The sequence below is a fragment of the Pleurodeles waltl genome, chromosome 8 (genome assembly GCF_031143425.1).
Source record: "Pleurodeles waltl isolate 20211129_DDA chromosome 8, aPleWal1.hap1.20221129, whole genome shotgun sequence".
Lineage (NCBI taxonomy): Eukaryota > Metazoa > Chordata > Amphibia > Caudata > Salamandridae > Pleurodeles > Pleurodeles waltl.
In genome coordinates, this window is record NC_090447.1 from 1,020,984,977 (window position 1) to 1,021,001,349 (window position 16,373).

The 16,373-nt window shown below is 45.4% G+C and overlaps 1 protein-coding gene across 1 annotated transcript in view; it reads left to right on the forward strand.

The window, feature by feature from the left end:
* The window catches only part of KLHL1 (kelch like family member 1), a 1,088,169-nt gene extending 1,072,739 nt beyond the window's left edge, over positions 1-15,430 (forward strand). Inside the window, exons 10-11 of the mRNA XM_069205295.1 lie at positions 1,890-2,061; positions 13,409-15,430. Coding sequence (XP_069061396.1) covers positions 1,890-2,061; positions 13,409-13,468 — 232 coding nt within the window. The 3' untranslated portion in view covers positions 13,469-15,430. The remainder of the gene's footprint in view (positions 1-1,889; positions 2,062-13,408) is intronic.
* Positions 15,431-16,373: the final 943 nt, after the last annotated feature.

Sequence of the window (16,373 nt, forward strand, 5' to 3'; positions counted from 1 at the left end):
GCCCAAATTCTAGATCAAATTTTCTTGTGACCTCGTATTGGTTTATGACATAATGCTTGCTAGCTACACATTTCTGTTGTTACTTCGTAGTAGCTTGTTACGTTAGTCCGGTTTTTGATACAGTAATTAATTGTTTCTTCGTATGTGTTACATCATATTTATTTGTTTGAGATATACACTTTTATATTGTTATTATTCCTTACTATTCAATTTTTGCTGATGTTTTGAAATTGCTCTCCCATTCAGGCTACTTTTAAGCACATCTTTGCACACAGATTATGCATTGGATTACAGTTTTGAGGTAATACAATGCTGTATGTTAATTAAATGAAGTTACATCTACATCTTTCCACAGTAATTGTTTCATGTGAGTGGGGTGGCAACTCGTAGGATGAGGGGGGACTTATAGGAATGGCTGTAGTTTAATGGCAAAGGCTGACTTTGATTTGAATCATGAGATCCCTCCCTTGCTTGATTGCTGTAACCTTACTACTCAATACCAGCATGGAAGAGATGTGAGTGAATGTTGGAGTAGCTGAGGAGTGGTCTCATCTTTGATGCGCCAGAAACTCTTATCTCAACCAAGGCCTCTTCACACCTCAACAGAGGAGGCTGGCCAGCCTGTCAAGTGCTGACCCATCTGGTGAGTCTGCTACAGGGCTGAATTTAGGTAACTTTAGGAAAGTAGTTCTAAAACTACTTTCCTATAATAGTTGTAATAAATCTAATCATGGCAAGTTGTTGGATTTATTGTAACTAACAAGTTGACACCTTGAATTAAATGTTTAACTCACTTCAATTAAAAGATAGACTTTATTAGGGGCTTATTATGAGTTTGGCAGTCTGAATGCCACCACACCATCGTATTACGATGTTTCTGCCAGGCTGACCCAGGCCAATGCCATCGCACACAACACCGTCAGAATGCACACTGTCTGCCATAGCAGGCAGTGCACATTCGGAGGATGTTGATGGTGGGGCATGCACTGCCCATGACACAGTTGTGGGCCATGAAGGGGCCCACCTCTGACCCCCAACTCTGCCTTACAGCAAGCCTTTTCTATGCATGGACCCTACCATGAAAAGGCTAGTGGAAAGAAAAGTCATGATCAGCGTGCAGTGCTGAACGTGGTACCGCTGTGGCTGGCAAAGAGTTTCACTGTCGCCAACCCGGCAGTCTCCCGGTGGTCCAACCACCAGGTTCATAATCTGGCATCTGGACTACAAGGATTGCAATGGTCGGACTGCTACCATGAATTTGGTGGTCCTAAGACCGCCAAACCCGTAATCAGACCTTTAGTGTAAAATAAAGCCTTCCCATGTTAGCCTGTGGAACTAATGTACTACAATGGGGAGTAACAAAATTGGCAGATTTTTCCTTACCAGGGCATATAAAACATCTTGTACATTGAGCCTGCTTATTATTATACTGCACCCTACCCTTGGGGCACCAAGGGTAGACCTTGGTGATGACTTATACCTACAAATAATGTTGTTTAAGAATTTGGAAGTACTTATAATTCCAAAGTCGAGTTTCAACATACTTTTATTTTAAAAGCAGCCTGCAAGGCAGGGCTGGCTTTTAAAATGACAGCAAGCACCACCCACAGCAACGCACACTTAAGTGTCTTAAATATACTGGCCCTTTAAGCCTACATGCCCCACCATATAGTCAGGTCTCACATGTAGGATGTCACAGCTAATTGTAATTATACCTATTTACCATATACTTTTAAACAGACACTGGGCCTGGGCCTGTTTAGCAGAGCATAGGGCACAGTCAGAGTTGGTAACCACCAGTATTGATTAAAATTATTGATAATTTAGTTGAATGTTTAAAACATATAGTGCACTTATATTCACAATTATATTTTTTTACCTCTTTCTAGGTATGATCCAAAAACAGACACTTGGACAATGGTGGCACCATTAAGTATGCCTCGTGATGCTGTTGGTGTTTGTCTTCTTGGGGACAGATTATATGCTGTTGGTGGATATGATGGACAAACATACCTTAACACAATGGAGGCGTATGACCCACAAATAAATGAGTGGACAACGGTAAATTATTGTGCATTATTTTTGGTTTTTCTTAATCTCTTTCCAGGAATCATATGCATTAGAAGTTAGTGTACTTTTATGCTGCTTTAGTAAATAATTATAAATATTGATAGGACCTGATAAACTATTTGTCAAGGCATGTGAATGTATGTTAAGAACAAAGACAATGAAAAAGGAAATTGAGAAAACATATTAATTGCTAACAATGCAAGCAAAAAACACATTGGCCCAAAAAGTAATATGTGCACATTTTCAATCTCTCAATCTAAGATATAAATAAGATTTATTCTGCACTCAATGCACAATTTCTGATTATTTCTCTGAGCATGTTTGAGACAGGATCACAAGTGACTACCTGTAACAAACTTGATACAATTTGTGAATCACATTGCAGTTTTGATCTCTATGGTAGTTAATAAGTGAGACCTTCTCAGGACAATGCTTAAAAGATCATTGAAAAACCCAGATGAATATGATTTATTTGCCTGTCAGGAAGAGTGTCGTAACTTGCAATTGACCATAAAAGGTAAATGGCTGTTATGGTGTCAGTTTAGAGAATAATACAATGTTACAAAGTGCAATATGTTGCTTGTATCTAAGATGTGCCCACCATGGGTGCATTTATATTTATCAAATCAATTCTGAAATAAAGTATTTATTAGCAAAACAGTGACATGTTTCCTTGTCTTGGTCTTTGGTAATCAAGATTACACTCTTCACTGATAGTGTAACAAATACCAACTTATTGACCATACAATGGACTTTCCTTTGCAAGGGTGAATCAGCACCCATATGACCCTTCCTCCTACCACTTTAAGCATTTTTTGGTCATACCAGTGCACTGTGATAGAGCATATACCTTCTTCTATATAATGCATTAAAACTTTTTCCTTGAGTCTTACATGTTTCCTTGAAGAAATAAAGTGTTTTTCTTACATTTACACTTCTCTTTGGTAATGTTTTTATTTTGTGTATTTTTTGTTTTATAATCATTTATGATAATAGGTACAAGCGACTCCCAATTCCTAAGTTAATGGATGTTTAATTCAATTGAAAACAAGTATGATCAACACACTGTTTATTATATGTTCCCCTTGCTTGCGCCTTATTGTTGTAAATTACTGATACTCAAGTTTGCAGAAGGGTTACTGGGTTTACCTTATGTCGATTCTTGACCTGAAGCTGTCAGGACAGACAACTGTCACTGAGACCTCTGGCTGGTGGAACATTTTTACCCCATGATAAACCTCTTCCCCTACAGTGTTGCCGATTTTGGAGGAGTTCCTTCTAGCTCACTCCCACCCTGAACAAGGATTGACCCTTGTCCTATAGGGGAAGACATTTCCAGCCATTCCACAGAAGGAAGTTCCCAGAACAATTTGTGAATACCCTCAAACTGACAGGTTTGTGGATTTTTACAAACTCTGTGGGATTCCACACTAGAACACGGTTGGACCTGGCTTTTTGACAGGGACATCCCCAAACTTTTTGCCTCCTTCCTCCTATTTTTTCTGACCTGTTGTTGTTGGCTTTTAACCTCTGGGCACTTTACCACTGCTAACCAGTGCTAAAGCGCATATGCTCTCTGTGTAAATTGTACTACTGAATGGTTTATCCATGATTGACTATTTAATTTACTTGTAAGTCCCTGGTAGAGTGCACTACATGTGCCTAGGGCAGGTAGATTAAATGCTACTAGTGGGCCTGCAGCACTGGTTGTGCCACCCACCTCAGTAGCCCCTTAACCCTGTCTCAGGCCTGCCATTGCAAGGCCTGTGTGTGCAGTTTCACTGCCACTTCGACTTGGCATTTAAAAGTACTTGCCAAGCCTAGAACTCCCCTTTTACTACATATAAGTCATCCCTAATGTGTGCCCTAAGTAACCCCTAGAGCAGGGTGCTGTGTAGGTAAAAGGCAGGACATGTACCTGTGTAGTTATATGTCCTGGTAGTGTAAAACTCCTAAATTCATTTTTACACTACTGTGAGGCCTGCTCCTTTCATAGGCTAACATTGGGGCTACCCTCATACACTGTTGAAGTGGCAGCTGCTGATCTGAAAGGAGCAGGAAGGTCATATTTAGTATGGCCAGAATGGTAATACAATATCCTGCTGACTGGTGAAGTCGGATTTAATATTACTATTCTAGAAATGCCACTTTTAGAAAGTGAGCATTTCTTTGCACTAAAATCTTGTTGTGCCCTTCAATCCACGTCTGGCTAGGTTTAGTTGACAGCTCCTTGTGCATTCACTCAGACACACACCAAACACAGGGTACTCAGCCTCACTTGCATACATCTGCATTTTGAATGGGTCTTCCTGGGCTGGGAGGGTGGAGGTCCTGCCCTCACACAAAGGACTGCCACACCCCCTACTGGGACTCTGGCAGACAGGATTGAACTGAAAGGGGGCTTGGTGCATTTCTTAGAGACTCTTTGAAGTCACCCCCACTTCAAAGGCACAACTTAGTATAAAACAGGGCCTCTGCCCTACCTCATCAGACACTTGCTGGAGAAGAAACCTGAACCAGAAACTACATCCTGCCAAGAAGAACTGCCTGGCTGCTCAAAGGACTCACCTGTCTGCTTTTCTACAAAGGACTGCTGCCTTGCTGTTGGCCTGCTGCCTTGCTGAACTCTTGTCTGGCTGTAAAAGTGCTCTCCAAGGGCTTGGATAGAGCTTGCCTCCTGTTCCCTGAAGTCTCAGGACCAAAAAGACTTCTCTCTTCCTCTTGGACGCTCCGTGCGCCAAACTTTTCGACGCACAGCTTGTTCCGCGGCAAGAAAAACGCCGCACACCGACGCTGATCAACGCGACGTCTTCGGGACGACCGAAACTTTGACGCACGGCCTCGCAAGGACAACGGCGCCCGACTTCCCGGGAGAAATCGACACAACGCCTGCCGTGAGATCAAAACTTTGACGCACGGCCTCGCAAGGACAACGCCGCCCGACTCCGCAGGAGAAATCGACGTGACGCCTGCCGTGAGATCGAAACTTTGACGCACGGCCTCGCAAGGACAACGCCGCCCGACTTTCCAGGAGAAATCGACGCGACGCCTACCGTGAGATCAAAACTTTGACGCACGGCCTCGCAAGGACAACGCCGCCCGACTCCGCCGGAGAAATCGACGCGACGCCTGCCGTGAGATCGAAACTTCGACGCACAGCCCCGCAGAACGACGCACAGCCGGAAAACAAGCAGGAAAATCCACGCACAGACCCGGGACATCTGGTAATCCCCGCGACCCACAGAAAGAGACTGTCCGCGCACCGGAAAACGACACTCGACTTCCCCGCGTGGAAAATAACGACGCAAGTCTGTGTGTGCTGGGGAGAAATCGACGCACACACCCTTTTTCCACGCATCTCTTCCTTTGTGGCCCTCTGAGGAGATTTTCCACCAGAAACCAGGTACTTTGTGTTTGAAAGAGACTCTGTTTACTTTCTAAAGACTTAAGACACTTTATATCACTTTTCAGTGATATCTTTACAAATTCATATTGCAACTTTGATCGTTTTGACCTGAAGATACCCAGATAAATATTATATATTTTTCTAAACACTGTGTGGTGTATTTTTGTGGTGTTATGCTATGGTGTTGTATGATTTATTGCACAAATGCTTTACACATTGCCTTCTAAGTTAAGCCTGACTGCTCGTGCCAAGCTACCGGAGGGTGAGCACAGGCTGATTTTGGATTGTGTGTGACTTACCCTGACTAGAGTGAGGGCTTTTGCTTGGACAGAGGGTAACCTGACTGCCAACCAAAAAACCCATTTCTAACATTGGTGATCAGCGGTGAGGATAGGACTTGTGTTTGTGCAGTGACATACAGTAGCTAAGTATTTCACTACCTACCCACAGTTGAAGGTTAACTTGATTTTTCATCTTTTTTTGGCTTTTGGTTCTCTGATGTCCTCCTGGATATACTATTGATATTTGGGACTTTGGATTTTGGTTTTTGCTGATAAGATCTTATCAGAATGGGATTGCTTACCTACTCATTCTTTGTTCGTACTGACCACCTCACTAAGGCTGACCTAAGGGAGCTTTGCAGAAAATGGGGCCTTCCTGTAGCAAGGAGATCTACTAAAGCGGAGATGCTCCATCACTACATAGTCTGGGGGGAGGAAAGATGGGCAGAGAGAGAGGCAGCAAGAAACCAAATGACTAAGTACCCCTAAGATGAGGAGGAGGACTACGCACAGGAGGAGGAAGACTTCTCACATGAGGAGGAAGACTACTCAGAGTTGGACAGTGACCCAGAAATAGATGAACGGCTCTGAGGTCAAAGGCGACAGGAGCAACAATTAGAGGAGTATCTTGCAGAGGTTGAGGCAAAAAGACTCTTAGCCCTGAAAGAAGAAAAGATTGCAGCTCAAGAGCTGAGCTGTAAAGAGCTGAAACTGGAGGCCGGAAGGGCTGAGTCCAGTTCAGATGGTGGCAGCAAAAATCTTGCATCTAGTACTGCTGAAGGAGGGCACAAGCCCAGAGATGTGGTGCCCAACTTGAAGAAGGGAGTTGACACACCCCAGGCGGTTCAAGGGTATGAGGTAGTTCCCGTTATGCACAGGGTCCCTGAGAAGGATTGGGGGACTGGCACAGGGAGTCATATTCCTACTGGGGGGAGGGACACTTTACTGACTCTAGCAGAGAGGGACAGAGAAAAGGGTTCCCCCCTGGTGGACGTCCTGGATATAGAGTGTAGAGACATCCCAGAAGAGTATGGGTTGAGTATCAGGGACAGACAGATACTGTCTCACCAGTCTCAGGAGGGTGAAGTAGAGTGCTTTTCCAAGGTTGAGTTACTGGGTGGTTGGGTGAAGGGTACTGTGGTTAATACATGTGAAGGGCAGAGTGATGTAATTGCTGGAGAGCATATGTCTGGTCCTTATTTTCCAGAGCTACGCCAACACCAGGTGGAGTGTGAGTTCTCTGACCCCAGGGAACTTACACTGGAGGCAGACTTCTGGGTGAGTACCAGAGAGTCTGAAGAGGCATTTGGGGGTGCTCCTGAAGGGAGTGGTCTAGGTGGTTCCCAACCGAGTGTGGTGGGAAAGGATTGTAGTGTCCCAGGTAGGTCCCAGGTCCTAGAGGGTTCCATGAGGGAACACCAGGAGGGAAGCCTAGCCTGTACCGTAGGGCCACCTTTTGAGGGAAGCCCCGCAGTGTCAGAAGAACTTGGGGGGGTGACTGTAGCCAGCATCCCAACAGTTCTGGTGTCTGGCAGTACCCCTCCTAGTGAGGGGGTGCAGAAGTCCAGACATAGGGTTGAGAGGGGGTTGCAGACCCCAGTGGAGGACCTTGAGAGTCAGGGGACAGCTCTGAGAGCAGAGCCCCCCAGGAATGACCCAGGTGAAACCGTTTCTGGTTTGGGGGAAACCCAGACTCTGCCGGATGGGCAGAGGTCGGGAGACCTGCGCCAACCAGACTCTTGTGTGGCCCTTGGGGACGGTGTGTCCCTTGTGGGGGGTGAGAGTGCCCCCCAGGAAGTCCTGGCATGCCAGGCAAAGATTCAACCTCAGGGTGGTGACTCTGGGTTGGATACCCAGGTTCAGAGGTTAAACTCTGACCTGGTGGGAGGTAGATGTGCCACCCAAGAAGTCCTGCTGTGCCAGGCAATTGTCCAACCTCAGGGTGTTGACTCTGGGTTGGGTGACCACGTTCAGAGGTTAAACTCTGACTTGGTGGGGGGTAGGTGTGCCCCCCAGAAAGTCCTGGCGTGCCAGGCAATTGCCCAACCTCAGGGTGGTGACCCTGGGTTGGGGAACCAGGCTCAGAGGTTAAACTCGGACCTGGTGGGAGGTAGGTGTGCCTCCCTGGAAGTCCTGGCCTGCCAGGCAATGGTTCAACCTCAGGGTGGTGACTCTGGGTTGGCTAACCAGGTTCAGGGGATAAACTCTGACCTGTTGGGGGGTAGGTGTGCCCCCCAGAAAGTCCTGGTATACCAGGCAGTTGTCCAACCTCAGAGTGCTGACTCTGGGTTGGATAACCGGGTTCAAAGGTTAAACTCTGACCTGGTGGGGGGTAGGTGCCCCGCAGAAAGTCCTGGTGTGCCAGGCAATTGTTCAACCTCAGGGTGGTGACTCTGGGTTGGATACCCAGGTTCAGAGGTTAAACGCTGACCTGGTGGGAGGTAGGTGTGCATCCCAAGAAGTCCTGCTGTGCCAGGCAATTGTCCAACCTCAGGGTGTTGACTCTGGGTTGGATGACCAGGTTCAGAGGTTAAACTCTGACCTGGTGGGGGGTAGGTGTGCCCCCCAGAAAGTCCTGGCGTGCCAGGCAATTGCCCAACCTCAGGGTGGTGACCCTGGGTTGGGGAACCAGGCTCAGAGGTTAAACTCTGACCTGGTGGGGGGTAGGTGTGCCCCCCAGAAAGTCCTGGCGTGCCAGGCAATTGCCCAACCTCAGGGTGGTGACCCTGGGTTGGGGAACCAGGCTCAGAGGTTAAACTCTGACCTGGTGGGAGGTAGGTGTGCCTCCAAGAAAGTCCTGGTGCACCAGGCAATTGTTCAACTTCAGGGTGGTGACTCTGAGTTGAATGGCCAAGTTCAGAGGTTAAACTCTGACCTGGTGGAGGGTCAGTGTGCCCTCCAGGAAGTCCTGGCATTCCAGGCAATTGTTCAACTTCAGGGTGGTGACTCTGAGTTGAATGGCCAAGTTCAGAGGTTAAACTCTGACCTGGTGGAGGGTCAGTGTGCCCTCCAGGAAGTCCTGGCGTGCCAGGCAATTGTTCAACTTCAGGGTGGTGACTCTGAGTTGAATGGTCAGGTGCAGAGGTTAAACTCTGAACTGGTGGGGGGTAGGTGTGCCTCCCAGGAAGTCCTGGTTTGCCAGGCAGTGATCCAGTCTGAGGGTACAGACCCTGGGCTGGAAGACCAGGTTCAGGGTGTCCCCCCGGACCTGGAGGGAGGGGCTACTGATAACAGTGCCCCTACCATGTTGTCTTCTGAGGAGGCCACTCCTAGTTGGAGGGTGCTGGACCCCAGAAGGGAGGGCAGGGGGAGGGAAGACTCACCCCGGGCCCTAGTCCAACCTGAAGGTACAGGCCCCAGGTTGGAGGGCCAGTTGCAGGTTAACAGCCCTGCACTGGTGGAGGAATGGTACAGGGCGACTTCTGTAAGCACCCTGACCATGTTGGACTCTGGGGGTACCGCTCCAGGAGGGAGGGTACAGAGCCCCAGAGGGGAGGACCAGGTTCAGGCTGTCATCCCTGACCTGGTGGGAGGGAGAGTGGTTAAAGGGTGCCCGGCACCTGGGGCTACCGCCCCCCACTCTCCACAGCCACAGTGGTTGGAGAGCTTTGAGAGGCCTGGGGCCTGGCTCTCATCCCTGGCAGCTGTCAGTAATCACTGTGGCTTGCTGTCCGGGTGGACAGAGTTATCCCTGGGGAGGGGACAAGTGTCACACCCCTGGGGTAGAGTGGGCAACACCACTGTGTTGGTCATGGTGGTACTATCCTGCTCCTGGGATACATCTGTGAGCAAAGTAAGGTTAGGTGCTGCACAGATGGGATCCGCAGGTAAGGAGAAAGGTTCCCCATGGGTTGGCTTAGTGGGCCCTGAGAGTATGGACAGAGTGATCCAATTGGAGTCAGGAAGGCAAAGAACTGGAGCATGCCCCTGCTGTTGTGGGCCTGGGTCCTTGTTCTGTCGCCTCAAACAGGGAAGTACATCAGGATAGTGATTGTTCTCCCCTGGCTTTAGGCTGGTAGGGGGTCATGTTGGACCTGGCTTTTTGACAGGGACATCCCCAAACTTTTTGCCTCCTTCCTCCTATTTTTTCTGACCTGTTGTTGTTGGCTTTTGACCTCTGGGCACTTTAGCACTTCTAACCAGTGCTAAAGCGCATATGCTCTCTGTGTAAATTGTACTACTGATTGGTTTATCCATGATTGACTATTTAATTTACTTGTAAGTCCCTGGTAGAGTGCACTACATGTGCCTAGGGCAGGTAGATTAAATGCTACTAGTGGGCCTGCAGCACTGGTTGTGCCACCCACCTCAGTAGCCCCTTAACCCTGTCTCAGGCCTGCCATTGCAAGGCCTGTGTGTGCAGTTTCACTGCCACTTCGACTTGGCATTTAAAAGTACTTGCCAAGCCTAGAACTCCCCTTTTACTACATATAAGTCATCCCTAATGTGTGCCCTAGGTAACCCCTAGAGCAGGGTGCTGTGTAGGTAAAAGGCAGGACATGTACCTGTGTAGTTAAATGTCCTGGTAGTGTAAAACTCCTAAATTCGTTTTTACACTACTGTGAGGCCTGCTCCTTTCATAGGCTAACATTGGGGCTGCCCTCATACACTGTTGAAGTGGCAGCTGCTGATCTGAAAGGAGCAGGAAGGTCATATTTAGTATGGCCAGAATGGTAATACAAAATCCTGCTGACTGGTGAAGTCGGATTTAATATTACTATTCTAGAAATGCCACTTTTAGAAAGTGAGCATTTCTTTGCACTAAAATCTTGTTGTGCCCTTCAATCCACGTCTGGCTAGGTTTAGTTGACAGCTCCTTGTGCATTCACTCAGACACACCCCAAACACAGGGTACTCATCCTCACTTGCATACATCTGCATTTTGAATGGGTCTTCCTGGGCTGGGAGGGTGGAGGGCCTGCCCTCACACAAAGGACTGCCACACCCCCTACTGGGACTCTGGCAGACAGGATTGAACTGAAAGGGGGCTTGGTGCATTTCTTAGAGACTCTTTGAAGTCACCCCCACTTCAAAGGCACAACTTAGTATAAAACAGGGCCTCTGCCCTACCTCATCAGACACTTGCTGGAGAAGAAACCTGAACCAGAAACTACATCCTGCCAAGAAGAACTGCCTGGCTGCTCAAAGGACTCACCTGTCTGCTTTTCTACAAAGGACAGCTGCCTTGCTGTTGGCCTGCTGCCTTGCTGAACTCTTGTCTGGCTGTAAAAGTGCTCTCCAAGGGCTTGGATAGAGCTTGCCTCCTGTTCCCTGAAGTCTCAGGACCAAAAAGATTTCTCTCTTCCTCTTGGACGCTCCGTGCGCCGAACTTTTCGACGCACAGCTTGTTCCGCGGCAAGAAAAACACCGCACACCGATGCTGATCAACGCGACGTCTTCGGGACGACCGAAACTTTGACGCACGGCCTCGCAAGGACAACACCGCCCAACTTCCCGGGAGAAATCGACGCGACGCCTGCCGTGAGATCAAAACTTTGACGCACGGCCTCGCAAGGACAACGCCGCCCGACTCCGCAGCAGAAATCGACGCGACGCTTGCCGTGAGATCGAAACTTTGACGCACGGCCTCGCAAGGACAACGCCGCCCGACTTTCCAGGAGAAATCGACGCGACACCTGCCGTGAGATCAAAACTTTGACGCACGGCCTCGCAAGGACAACGCCGCCCGACTCCGCCGGAGAAATCGAAGCGACGCCTGCCGTGAGATCGAAACTTCGACGCACAGCCCCGCAGAACGACGCGCAGCCGGAAAACAAGCAGGAAAATCCACGCACAGACCCGGGACATCTGGTAATCCCCGCGACCCACAGAAAGAGACTGTCCGCGCACCGGAAAACGACGCTCGACTTCCCCGTGTGGAAAATAACGACGCAAGTCCGTGTGTGCTGGGGAGAAATCGACGCACACACCCTTTTTCCACGCATCTCTTCCTTTGTGGCCCTCTGAGGAGATGTTCCACCAGAAACCAGGTACTTTGTGTTTGAAAGAGACTCCGTTTACTTTCTAAAGACTTAAGACACTTTATATCACTTTTCAGTGATATCTTTACAAATTCATATTGCAACTTTGATCGTTTTGACCTGAAGATACCCAGATAAATATTATATATTTTTCTAAACTCTGTGTGGTGTATTTTTGTGGTGTTATGCTATGGTGTTGCATGATTTATTGCACAAATGCTTTACACATTGCCTTCTAAGTTAAGCCTGACTGCTCGTGCCAAGCTACCGGAGGGTGAGCACAGGCTGATTTTGGATTGTGTGTGACTTACCCTGACTAGAGTGAGGGCTTTTGCTTGGACAGAGGGTAACCTGACTGCCAACCAAAAACCCCATTTCTAACAAACACCCACTCTCAACTTCTGAGAGATAATACCTAATATCACATACTTTTATGCACTTCTATGTTCTATTACGTGCAAGTAAATCGTTCTATGAGTGTAAAATTGCATTTTGTGAATAGTAGAAGTGACTTCATACTACTAAAAAATCTATTTGTATGTTTATGTTTGAGCATAGGCAAGAAAATGATTTAGTGAACCAGGCACTGTATGCTATACATTTAAGAGCTAAATTGATTTAAAAAAAATTGCAATCTCATATGCAGCCTGTGCTATCTTTATTAAGGCCCCTATTTAGTTTGCAGTTCGGTACTCTGTCACAAAAGTGAGGGAGATCCTGCCCACCTCATTTAAACTGCATTTTGTCATATATCACTAGTAAAAAGGTGGACGGGATAACTGTCACATTTGTGCAAAGTACCTGTCTGACATACTCCAACTCAGGTCCTTAATTACTTGGAATTGTCTTGAGTAATGTACTATGGTACATGGGAATCTGCAATCCCTGTATAAAAACCTGCCTCTAATTTCTTTATAATTGGCGATTTTTGACACATCCAGTCACTGATTAAACTGAAAATACATCAGAACGCAACTGTTCTAACTTATTACAGTTGAGTTCTGATGTTACAATGCCTGCTGCCAGAACCAGCAGCTCGGGAAAAGCATAATTTAATCATCAGTTTAAAGCATGGAAAGGGAATGTGTTTCTTATTTTTTCTGTTCTTCTAGCTGTAAGATGTATAGAGAGATGTATGGCTACATATTAATTTGTTGTACTCCTTAGGTAATTATAGAAAAGCTAGAATCAATCTGCTAGTTTCTGCACATTCTGAGATACTACATCTTTTTTAAATAAAAATGTGACCTTTATTAAATTGATTCTAATATATTTTTCTAACAAATATCTAACAGCTTTTTTGATGTGTTTAATTTTGCACTATAAATTCGAGTTCTATTCTGCATGTTTGCAAACATGCTCTTTCTTTCATATGAAAGTGCTATGCACTAAGGGTTTAAGTTGTGTATGGAAAAGGTGATGGTGTCACAATGTATTATAAGGAAAAAGTACCCCTTATCATACATGATAAGAATATTGCATGTCACCTGGAGTTCCACAACTTTGTAAAGGAACTCATCCTTTAGCCTCGTTCTTCTATATGGTCATGGAACTCTTCAGAAACCTACAGTATCCTTATAGTGTTCTGCAGGGGGTACTTGATCCCATATATATTCTGCTTCTATGTGAATGAGTTTCTTATGGCTTTATTTTGTCTTCTTTCTCTACAGAAGGCATCTTTAAACATCGGAAGAGCTGGTGCCTGCCTTGTGGTAGTCAGGAAGCCCTGATTCTTTGCAGACCAGAGAAAATGTGACACTTTATTATCCGTGCAATTTTTGAAGATCTGACACAATGTGAAAAGACAAAGGTTATAGACATTTTGGAAAAGTTCGATGCTGTGTAACAAGCGTAATATTCATTCACTGGAAACTTTTCAAATCAAAGGCAGGGCGTGAACATTGCTTAATGTCAGATGCCCTAACCTTCATAACGTAAACCGAGTCACTACAGTTATCAAAGGAAAACTTTCGGAAGTAAAAGAAAATGAGCCTTATTGATTCAAGCAAGCGATTCATCTACAGTACCACCCTGAGGAACTCCTAAAATGAAAGGATGGAACTGTGTTTTCGATTAAGAAGATTCTTTGAAAATATTATTTTTTACGACTTGGCATGAGTGTAAAAATCATTCGGAAATGAAAGCACCAAGGATGATCTTAATGTGAACAATGTCTGATAGGCTGCCTGCATCTTGTCTTGTGTATGAACACTCTTAAATATGTTGCTACTTTTGCTACTTTATGCTGTATGGAATGAACACACGATTGTTACCTGAAATTAAAAATGTCCAGATGCGTTGCGGTTGGGGAGATTCCAGACAGTTTGCTGAAATGTGTTTGTGCGCAAGCACCTGAGCAACAGTTACTTTTTCTGGAAACGTTTACAGTGAAAGTGTAAATGAACAACGGCACCCTTGTTACATATGCAAGCATGGCGATTAACTAGTTCTAAATGTTACGCAATCATCCGTTTCAGTATCGGTGCATGTAAACGGGAATCTGCCCTCCACGCCATTTCATACATTTTGATTTCACAGTCTTGCGAAGAAACGTTTCCACCAGCACTTTCATAAAATGTAACACTATTTTCACACTTTCCTATGCCCAAATGACCACAACGTACAAAAGCATATTAACATTTGTCAAGGGTAACTGATAAATTAAGGCGCAATACTTTCCCCAAGGCGTAAATGAAAAGGAGTTAATTTGGCGGATGGTGGTTGGCATTGTGTTTACACCTTAAAATAAATTATATAGGCATGAAATTTGTTTTTTTTGTATGTGCGTGCTTAAGTTTATTAGACACATGTTGGTCTGTGCCAAAGTAATAAGGATTAGTGGATTTTAAGAGTTTTGCTATAACAACCTACACTTGAATTCATAATTATTAATTAGGTATTGTATGAAATATGTGCCAAATGTGTGATCAAAAACGTAAGAACAAGCCTTGACATTCAGGTTTCCTAATCACAATGGGGCTTAGATATGGGGAATTGAAGTAGGGCAGTGCACAAGTCTTCTTGCTGCACTGCCCTATGACAATGTGAAAGGGTAGTGCATTCCTGTCCTTTCCCCCTACTCTGGCGCACAATTGGCAGCTCAGCGCCAACACATGCACTCATGCACCATGGTGCATGGATGTCTGCATTGCATGCAGGATTGTTTTTGTGAAGGAAGGGACATCTCCCGCACAACAATCCCGAGAGGTGAAAAGAGGGAAAAATGAGGAGAAACACAAATATTTCTCCTAATTAGGTGTAAATTAGGTTATTAAGTAAATTTGGGGGATTGTCAGAAGCCATGGGTGTTGCGTGGAAAAAAACCACTGCAACACCCCTTAAATGCCTCCATGGAGCAGAGTAAGGCAACACAGAGACTTGTGCTTCTTCGTCTTACTTCATATCCATGAGACTGTTCAAAGCCACTCAAAGTGGCTTTGCGTGGCCTTGTAGCTATAGTTAAGAGGTTTGCGCTGCCAGAGCGTCGCAAAAAGTAATGGTTCAAAAGCGTAAGCCTCTCATAAATAACCCCTGATGTTTTTCTTTGTGCTTGCATGTTCATAGAAGTGCATATATGCTTCAGCATACCATAAGGTATGTTTGGTTTTATAACAACCCTTGCCATCCTTTTCTGTACCAGACTACCCCAAAAAGCGCAGAGACAGTAAAAAGTGTGTTGTGGAGCTCTTCACAAAAAATGTAAATAAATAAATAGAATTCAGGTAAAATACTCATCTGCCATTTCTCTCATAGTGATGTGACATTCTTAATGCAGAGGCATGCCTCTAATATGTCGTATGTAATACATTGTTGAGGTTGACCTTAAGAGATTTATTGCACTTCTTAGAGACCCTACAGTATCGCCACTAAATGAATATTATGGTCATGTCACTGCACGGCGTGTAAACAATATCACAACAAAAATACTTGGGAACATTCAGATACATTCTAATTTGTACATTTGCAGATGAAATAAAATCACATGAATTCCCTCATTAAGAATCTCTCAACCTTCCTCTTCAACACCTCAAGCAACCACCTTGACTGGAAGTTTATGTGCCAAAGCTGATTAACCTCCATGGTATGAAGTCCCATTATATTTGTGCCGATACATCTGTTACTGTGTGCGTTTTCACAAACATTAAGGGCAACAAAAACATCTTATGATACTACACGAAGTCTTATTCAGAATGCCACTATGATTGAGAAATAGTACAAAAATGTGAAATTTGCCCGTTGACACTATATAAGCAAATCCAAGAGAGAGAGTAGATGTGAGAAGACAAATAAATAAACTATCAATGGAAAAGATAAGTTTTTATAGTCTGCCTGAATTTTAGTATTTCCGGTCCAGGGTTAGTGGAGAGAGGCAGAGAATTCCATGGTTAGTTTGACTTTTGGTACCTTAAAGAGAACGGAGTGGTCACAACAAACGGAAAGCTTCTTACCAATTTAAACGGTGACATAAGGGACTCAACGTTTGACCGTAACTATCTTTGTGAACCAGGTAAAAAGACTTAAAAGGAACTCACTGCTTCACAGGTAACCTTTGCAACAAGGTCAAAACTGGTGAGTTATGATCCCTTCTCTTTAAAATAAAAACTAATCAGGCTGCTGAGTTCTGAAATGTGACTC